The following is a 9,952-nucleotide window of genomic DNA, read 5'->3' as shown; positions in this document are numbered from 1 at the left end:
ATCCTGTTGCTCATACTCATACTCAAAATGGTTTAGCTGAATCATTTATTAAACGACTTCAGTTAATTGCTCGACCTTTGCTTATGAAAACAAAATTACCTGTTTCTGCTTGGGGACATGCAATATTACACGCTGCATCATTAGTTCGGATCAGACCAACAGCTTACCAAAAATATTCCCCTTTGCAACTTGCATTTGGTCAACCACCAAATATTTTTAATTTTCGTATTTTTGGTTGCGCTGTATATGTTCCAATTGCGCCACCTCAACGCACTAAGATGGGACCTCAACGTAGACTTGGAATTTATATTGGTTTTGATTCTCCTTCTATCATTAGATATCTTGAGCCTTTAACTGGTGATGTTTTTAAAGCACGTTTTGAAGATTGTCATTTTGATGAAAACATATTCCCATCACTAGGGAAAGAAAAGTCGTTGCCAGAAGCACGACAAGAAATCACTTGGAATAATTCGACGTTATCTCATTTTGATTCTCGTACAAATCAATGTGAACTAGAAGTTCAGAAGATCATTCATTTGCAGAGTATTGCAAATCAATTTCCAGATGCATTTACTGACAACAAGAAAATAATTAAGTCTCACATTCCAGCTGCTAATACTCCAGCGAAGATAGAAGTCCCTGTAGGACAATTAATTAATACAGCAGCAAATGAGTCTAAGGCGCGTCTGAAGCGTGGAAGACCTATTGGTGCAAAGGATAAGATTCCCCGGAAGAGAAAAGCACAAAGAAATGAAATCGGCGCTCCTGAAGAGGCCTTACCCACAAAACAGGCAACGAAAATTGATCCATCAAAACTTTCTGTACAAAATTCTCCTGGAAAGGAATCCCCCGAAGAGGAACCTCTTGAAGAGGAATCTCCTGAAGAGTTACCTCCTGAAGAGGAACAGGTACCTGAAAATAATGAGATCTCAATAAATTATGTAAGTACAGGAGAAATATTGGATAGAAACAAAATTGTTGTCGACAACATATTTTCATTTAAAGTTGCATTTGACATTACCAGAAGTAATGATGATATTGAACCACAAACCGTCGAAGAATGTCGACGTAGAAATGATTGGCCAATGTGGAAGGAAGCAATTCAGGCAGAATTGAACTCACTAGCAAAACGTGAAGTATTTGGACCTGTAGTCCAAACACCTGAAGGTGTATCGCCTGTTGGATACAAGTGGGTATTTGTACGAAAACGAAATGAGAAAAATGAAATTGTGAGATACAAAGCAAGACTTGTTGCACAAGGTTTCCTGCAGAAACCTGGTATTGATTATGAAGAAACATATTCCCCTGTAGTGGATGCAATTACATTTAGATTTTTGATTAGCTTGGTAGTTACAGAAAGTTTGGATATGCGTTTAATGGATGTGGTTACAGCATATTTATATGGATCACTTGATAATGATATATACATGAAAATCCCTGAAGGATATAAAATGCCTGAAGCATATAATTCGAAATCCCGAAGTATTTATTCTATCAAGCTACAAAGATCTTTATATGGGTTAAAGCAATCCGGACGCATGTAGTACAATCGTCTTAGTGAATATCTATTGAAAGAAGGATTTGAGAATAATCCAATTTGTCCATGCGTTTTCATTAAGAAATCAGAATCCGGATTTGCTATCATTGCAGTTTATGTAGATGATTTAAATCTTGTTGGGACTCCAGAAGAGCTCATAAAAACTGCCACGTATTTAAAAAAATGAGTTTGAGATGAAAGATCTTGGAAAGACAAAATTTTGCCTTGGTTTACAAATTGAACATTTTCCAAATGGAATTCTTGTTCATCAGTCAACATACACAGAAAAAGTCCTGAAGCACTTTTACATGGAGAAAGCTCATCCTTTGAGCACTCCAATGGTTGTTCGGTCACTTGATGTGAAAAAAGATCATTTTCGCCCTCGAGAAGATGACGAAGAAATTCTTGGTCCTGAAGTACCATATCTTAGTGCAATTGGTGCTTTGATGTATCTTGCAAATTGCACACGACCTGATATTGCATTTTCAGTTAATTTATTAGCAAGATACAGCTCTGCACCAACTCGAAGGCATTGGAATGGGGTCAAACATGTTCTACGTTATCTTCGTGGCACAGCTGACATGGGATTATTTTATTCAAAAGATTCAAATTCACAATTAATTGGATATGCAGATGCGGGTTTTCTTTCTGATCCGCATAAAGGTAGATCTCAAACAGGATATCTATTTACAAGTGGAAGTACTGCTATTTCATGGAGATCTGTCAAGCAAACACTTGTTGCTACTTCTTCAAATCACTCAGAGATTATTGCAATTCATGAAGCAAGTAGGGAATGCATATGGCTAAGATCAGTAATTCAACACATTCGAGAAAAGTGCGGTTTATCCACAATCAAAGATAGCCCGACAATATTATATGAAGATAATGCTGCTTGTATCACACAGATCAGAGGAGGATATATTAAGGGTGATAGAACCAAACACATTTCACCAAAGTTCTTTTATACACATGAGCTCCAGAAGAGTGGTGATATTGATGTTAAACAGATACGATCAAATGACAATTTGGTAGATTTATTTACCAAAGCATTACCAACTGCAATATTTAAGAAGTTGGTGAATAACATTGGAATGCGCCAACTGAAGGATCTTTTATCATAAACAATTGAAGCTCTTCATGCTAATGAGGGGGAGTAAAATGATTATGCTGATTGTACTCTTTTTCCTTCGCTAAGGTTTATACCACTGGGTTTTCCTTTGCAAGGTTTTAATGAGGTAATCCTAAAGCATACGAAGGCACACAAGAATATTGTACTCTTTTTCCTTCGCCACAGGTTTTTTCCCACTGGGTTTTCCTTGGCAAGGTTTTAACGAGGCATATTCTTAGTGTATGGTCATCCAAGGGGGAGTGTTATGAATGCATTCATGCATTAGGTGGATGACCATTTAGTTCCATCTCTTGGAATTCTACACATTCATGTCATCTTTTAGAATTCCTATAACATCCATGTAATAAATTGATTAACCCTTTTGTTTCATATTCCCCATTTCATATTCATTAACTTCCCATTATGATTTCATGCCTATAAAAGGGAGTATTGAGTTGTATGTAAATCATACAATAATAGAGAAGAATAATACATAGTTCTTGAAGAACTAGTTTCATATATTGCAATCTTTTATCTTGTCTTGTTATTTTCTTTAATTTTACAACATCAAAACAATTAAAAAAAAAAAAAAGAGAGATAAAAATTCAGGAGATTTTTTTTTTTTTTTTAATAATGTTTTTTGCCCTTTTCTCTAAATTTTTGTTATCAAAGTTATTTTTAGCATGATTATGTGTAAAATGGGACATTGCAACCCAAATGATAATTTGAAAAATCTTGTAAAAATTTATTAGTTCAGAAAATATTACAAATTGTTTAGTAGTTAAACGAGGCAAATGTGTTTTCCTAACAAATAAAAAAGTAAAAGGTTGGCAATCTTTGATCCTATCTGAGTCAAATGAATTAGAGAAGAGACGGTCTTTTATAATATAAGAGAAAATTGTCCAAAACATATGAAATGACAATTTTATCCTTATATTTAAAAGCGACCGGATCCACACGATTTTGGTCCATTTCATTAAGAGTTTGTGCAATATTTTAGATATTCTTTGGGGTGCAGTAATTCTAATCTTGATCATATCATCAGTCATCTTATTTTCACCACCTCTCCATCTACCTTCGCCTCCATGAAAACCTCAATCAATTTTTATTATTAATATTCAAACAAAATAAAAATATGAAAAAGCTCATAGTATTTAGCATTACTTCGAAAGAGAACCTCGTCCCCACGTGTGATTAAAAACATCACCCAAATCCCGCCAATCTCGAACCTAAAGAAAACCCAAAATACTTTCCCATTCTCTCAAGTCTCAAAAGTCACCGGTGGAGATGAACACCATGATCCACTGGTAAAAATAATATTCAGGGTTTTACGATTTCTGGGGTTTTGGGTTTTTTTTTTTTTTTTTTTTTGGAAATTTCGATTCTGTGGCGATGGATTTGGACGATCTCAATAAGGTCTGGGAAATCAAAGCCCTGAAAAAGCCTGGAGAAGACGAAGCGAGGAAGATTCTAGAGAGGATAGCGAAGCAGGTCCAGCCCATTATGCGTAAACACAAATGGAGGGTCAAACTTCTCTCCGAATTCTGGTAACTTTTTCCTCTGTTTATACTCTGCTTTTCCGTTTGATTGGTTCCCGAGAAATTGTAGGAAAAGAAGGGAAAAGGTAAGAAGAAGAAATGAAAAATCGGGAATTCATAATAGTTCTTGGAACCCCATTATGTTATAATTTCAAAGTTGCTTTAGGTTGGGAAAATAAATTTCTGGAAACTGTTCTAACACTTAATTTTAATTTTAATTTTTTTGTTTAAATGTGATTGATACGTGCTCAGACGAATATTTTAGTTATTTTATCTTTAGGATTCCATTATTTTTTATTGCGAGAAAGGGAAAATATTAGAGAATAATATACTGAGTTTGATATGAGTTGCCTTTTTGTTTTGTTTTGTTTGTGTTTTTGTTTTCTTTAAAGAGAGGCCTAATTTTTTTATTGGAACTTGCCCCAAAAAAGAATGTAACTTTTACTAAGCCAATTGGCTCAATTGAGTGAAAAAAACCCTAAACTAGAATGTGACTGTTACTTAATGGTGCATTTGGTTTCGCTTTTATTATTGTCAATTTTTTTCATTAATCAAGCTGAGTCTTTATTGATTTTCTATCTCCTGTCTCAAGCTTCCCCATAAATTCTACTGTTTCTATTACTCTGCAATTGTATTTTGTGTGATTTCTTGGCAATCGAATGAGGCTCTTAAGGTTTGATTTTCATCTAAGTTTATAGTGTTTTGTCTTCCATATTGAATGATAATTATGAATAAATAAATTGGCAGTCCGAAGAATCCGTCTCTTCTGGGGTTGAATGTGGGAGGTGGGGTGAATGTGAAGCTGAGGCTTCGGAGGCCAAACAGGGATTGGGATTTCTTCCCTTTTGATCAAGTTCTTGATACAATGCTGCATGAGCTTTGCCACAACGCCCATGGCCCTCACAATGCCAGCTTCTACATGCTTTGGGATGAACTTAGAAAGGTATTTCTAATTTTCCCTTTCATTTATAACAGTTAACAATAGATGTTTCATTGCTTGTGAGGGGATTTTTTTCCTTTTTAAATGTTAAATGTATTTTGTGCATCTTAAGCAACTAAAAGATTTCACTTGTATCTATAGCCCTTTATAGAAAGGTATATTTTATTTTACGTTAATGTGGTTAAAGTAATTGCAGCCATTTACTGAGCTCCATTCATGCGTGGATGATCATGTGTCCAATCCCTAGTGAGGATCATTTGTTGCATTATGCATGATGCTTTTGATTATGTACAGGAATGTGAGGAGCTGATGGCCAAGGGAATAACAGGCACAGGACAGGGGTTTGATCTTCCTGGGAGGCGCTTGGGTGGTTTCTCCCGTCAACCTCCTCTTTCATCTCTCCGCCAAACTGCACTAGCGGCTGCAGAAAAGAGAACGCGTTTGGGATCTCTTCTCCCATCTGGACCCAAACGTCTTGGTGGTGATAGCACTATTATGGCTGCACTTAGTCCAATACAAGCTGCTGCAATGGCTGCGGAAAGAAGATTACAGGATGATATCTGGTGTGGTTCTCAGTCTTGGGAAGCTTCTGCGGACGAAGAAAGTAGCTCTGATATCTTACAGGACCTTCTATATAAGGAGCAAAGTGGAGGAAGCTCAAGAGTAGATGGTGGTTCAAGTGCAAATGCTGTGGATGCAGTATCTCGAAAAAGAAATCAGGAATTAGATCAAAGCTTGTTTCGTCAATCTTCCAATGATCATCTGGAATCCAATTTTGTTGATTTATCCATGGATGCTTCAAGCTCTGGCTCCATGCTTGATCATGACATTAGATCTCAAAAGAGAAGTTGCAAATCAGATAATACCTCATTTCCTCAGTCTACTTGTCAGCGAGAATCTGTTGTGGATTTGTCCAGCCCATCTTCTGAGCCGGTCCTCAGTCGTAATACAATGTGTGATAGAACATTGAATCCAGAGGAACCTGCTATGTGGGAATGTAGAACATGCACTTTATTGAATTCGGTAAGTGTTTTTTACATAATATTACTTCATTATTCATTTATTTATGGAATGGATATTATTTCTATATATCCTTTAGGATATATAATAGTATATTCATTCAAAGTTCATTTTTGGGTACCTTATCAGGTTAATTTGTTCCATGCAGCCCAACTTTGGTAGAAGAAAGGGTTTCACTTATAAATTATAATACTTAGAGAAAGTTTAGTAGGAAATGGATATATCACTTAATTTCAGGTTGATAGTAATTAACAAACCCTTTGATAAGTGCAGGTTTTTCGTTTACATTGTTGTGACCTATGCATAAAAACAAGAATCTCAATAGATGTGTGTTAAAGAGAGTTTATACTACAGATATTGTATTATACTTCAGAGAGGAAACTTCTTATGGTTTTGACAACCAATTGAAAAGTCTGGGTTCATGATGTCTGTGGACTGTAGTTAGTTGTAGAACTTTTTCTTTTGTTTTTGTTTTTCTTTCCTGGGAGTTACTTGCAGAACCGAAAGATCCTTTGTATTGTCAAACCTATTAACATTTTGTTGTAAATTTTATGCAAATGGAAAGCAATCTAGAGATTGTGAGAAGATAGGGCAAGTGATTGGTGAGAAATTAGATGATTAAGTCTCACTTGAGTTTGTATTTTTTTTTTCTGGTTCTTAAGCTCCATTTCGTCTTCTTCTACGGTTTAATTACATTATTTAGTAAAGTATTTAAGCAGCAAAAAGATTTTTAACCCGCACTGGCTTTCTACCATAACACTCATTAGTGTTTTGCATGTGAATAATGGTGTATCACTGCAGCCGTTGGCTCCAATATGTGAACTTTGTAGCACACAAAAGCCAGAAGATGTTCGTACCAAGTATAAAATCTGGTCCTGTAAATTTTGTACATTGGAAAACAGTGTGAAGTTGGATAAATGCTCTGCGTGTGGCCAGTGGAGATACTCGCATGGACCACCAGTGTCGGTCCAGGCACCGAATCGTGGCACTTGAGAGGTAAAAGTTTTAATTGGCCAACAATCTCCCATGTGCATTCTTCTGAGTCATTGGATAAACAGTTAACTTTGCCAATGTACATTTTGGTTAAAGTTGTTATTGGATAAACAGTTAATTCTGCCAATGTACTTTTTGGTTTTGTTATGTCTATCTTCATGGGAATTACATATATAAGTTTCCTTTGTATTGTTAGAATCAAGTCTTTGCTCATATATGTGTTCTATTTATTGATCTATGCACATGGTCTGGCCTTATACTATATGAGAAGTGATAGGGAGCCAAACAAATAAATCTAGAAAAATTTTCAAACTGATGTGGCAGACAAGGGAGTGAGAATTATTTTTTATTTTTTATTTTTAATTTAAAAACCCTTGCCACGTCAGTTAGAAAATTTTTTGGGTTCATTTGTTTGGCTCTATAGCATTTCTAATAGTATATTCTATCAGAGTTGTGAATGCATGAAAAGGGAAAACAGTGTAGAACCCATATGACTGGTAGATAGCTGAAATGATCAATAATGGGCCATTGATCTATTCTTCGATGCTGTTGCAGCAATGCTGCATAAATCTCCTCAACTGTTCTCTAAAGTGCTGAATCAATGTTCCATTAAGTTGTCTTCCCTCCTGAAAGGCATGCAAAGGCTTCTGAGAATCTCTGGCAACACAGTTGTGATGCAGAGGTTTCTATTCGACTTGCATGGTTGTTGCAGGGAAAGAAGTTGATTCTTTGTCTTGTACATCCAGCATCATCGGTTGGGGGCCTTGGGGCTGCTGAAGCCTGAAGGCACCAGGCAGAAAAGTATAATGGCAAACGACATACATATAAGGCCAAGGAAGCCATTATGAGGCTGATTTTTTTATTTTTTATTTTTTATTTTTAACGAAAATAAACATTAAGGGACTGATTACTTCAAAGGTTAATTAAACGTTTTGTAAAATTATAGTTTAACCTTTAAAATTGCAGTTTAGTCTTTAAAATGTGATGCGTTTGTATTCTATGTTTTCAAATTGCAATTTTTTTAAAACGCACTTTAAAACAATTCATTTTTTTGTGATTTTGTTTATATTTACACTTTTGGTTTGCAAAATGTACTTTAAATTATGAATTTGAATCCCGTAATCCCGTTATTTGTTCCCCCTTCATATGTATATAAATACCCATATATAACCATTTTTAATTAAAAATAAAAAATAAAAATTCCCACACCACAAATGGAACTTTGAAGTTGAGGAGATCTTTGACCAATTGTTTTTATCTCCTCGAGAATAGTCACTTGAACTCCTAGTAAGAGAATGTAATTTGCAATCCTCATTTTAACCATAAGTGGTCTCAAGGCAATGTTTAAATGATTTGGCAAGTGGTAGGGTGAGTGTTTGACTTCTTCAATAAAATTTTTCAAATTTGATTAGTATTAGTGGCATTAGGTTTTACTGACGTTATGATGAGGTTGAATCTGACTATAGCTCAACAATTAGGTAATACTATGGTCACGGTCAATTAAAGTAGCCACTTACTATGGTCACATACAATTAAAGTAGCCCCTTTGATTGCCCTTTTTACTATTTTTCTTTTAAATAATAATAATAATAATAATAATAATAAAAGCATTCATTTTAATCTTCACCTGGTTCCTCTTCTATTTTTTTCACATATGTTTTTTTTTTTTTAAAAAAAAAAAAATAAATAAATAAAAATTGGTTGTGGGAAGTGGGAACCAGCAGATGGCATGCTATGGGGTACCCCCATTCCCATTAATTTTGTAGGACACCATGATCTCGTGGATATTTATAATACGTAAATCATCACCGCACGTAAAGCTTGCATCTCAAATATTGTACCCTTTTGTCTTCCAAAAAAGTCAACGTGTGGGTAGATAAGATCTTGACCGTTGAAAATACTATTGTCTGTATATTGTAATTTTTTTTTTACAGTATTTAAGTCAAATTGAAAAAAAAAATATAACAACTAAATTAATTACTACAGTTTTTATTACAAATAGATGTAACATTCTATATGACACTTATCATATTAACCATTAAAATGTGAGTTTTCACGTAGCAGTCTATATGACACTTATCACATTTACACATTGACATGACAATTCATGTGATACTTATCACGCTAATCACTAAAATGTGAACTGTCATATGACTATTTAATGTAGTACTCATTTTTCATAAAAATGAGGAGTTCTCTTTACGACCACCCTTCGAAGGGTGAGTTGTCCTCAGGTGAATTATATGCACAGTGAGAAAGTCCCTTGCAACCCACTTCGTGGAGGAGAGGGTGGGTCACAAGGGATCCCCACCTTTGCAACCTCCTCCTTCTTGCCCTGCTAAGGTAGCCGTGAGGGGTGGAAGGCCATTGTGACCCACCTAACATAGAAGATGGGTTGTAGATGACTCCCCCCACCCCTCATGACCATCTTCGTGGGCGGGAGGTTTTCCATGAGTCACCTTTGCCTAGAATGAGAGTAGGTCATTAGAAAACTCCACCACGACCTATAAAGGAGATTTTCCCCATCCCCGCTCCTCCCTCTTATTCTTTTTTGGATATGCTAATAAGGAAAAGATATATACGTGACAATGTTTAATAAGTCTTATGTGGTTTTTTTTTGTATAGATGGCAAACATGCCTAACAAGAGGTGAATAGAAACACTTATCCTATAAATTTACAAGTTCGAGGACTAATTTTACCATTTTATAAAATTCAAAGAGTGTTTTGATCGATATAGACGTTACAAATTAGATGTTAGTTTGAGAGAGTTGTGTGTGATTTTTCTTTACATTTACATACACAAAAAGAGCAAGTA

At 35.3% G+C, this 9,952-nt stretch overlaps 1 protein-coding gene across 4 annotated transcripts; it reads left to right on the top strand.

Annotated features, from left to right (window-relative positions):
• Window positions 1–3,385: 3,385 nt before the first annotated feature.
• Window positions 3,386–8,032, top strand: LOC132175063 (DNA-dependent metalloprotease WSS1-like). 4 transcript variants are annotated; one of them, XM_059586874.1, is made up of 5 exons: window positions 3,387–4,192; window positions 4,931–5,126; window positions 5,418–6,146; window positions 6,945–7,139; window positions 7,692–8,032. In XM_059586874.1, the coding sequence occupies exons 1-4, from the start codon at window positions 4,038–4,040 to the stop codon at window positions 7,134–7,136; spliced, it is 1,272 nt and encodes a 423-aa protein (XP_059442857.1). In that variant the 5' UTR covers window positions 3,387–4,037; the 3' UTR covers window positions 7,137–7,139; window positions 7,692–8,032. The 4 variants fall into 4 exon arrangements, with proteins under 4 accessions (XP_059442859.1, XP_059442858.1, XP_059442857.1 ...); XM_059586876.1 differs by lacking the exon at window positions 7,692–8,032 and having other exon boundaries at window positions 3,386–4,192; window positions 6,911–7,030; XM_059586875.1 differs by lacking the exons at window positions 6,945–7,139; window positions 7,692–8,032 and adding an exon at window positions 6,292–6,903 and having other exon boundaries at window positions 3,386–4,192.
• Window positions 8,033–9,952: the final 1,920 nt, after the last annotated feature.

Source organism: Corylus avellana, chromosome ca3 (genome assembly GCF_901000735.1).
Source record: "Corylus avellana chromosome ca3, CavTom2PMs-1.0".
Lineage (NCBI taxonomy): Eukaryota > Viridiplantae > Streptophyta > Magnoliopsida > Fagales > Betulaceae > Corylus > Corylus avellana.
This window is presented reverse-complemented; position numbering and strand designations above follow the sequence as displayed.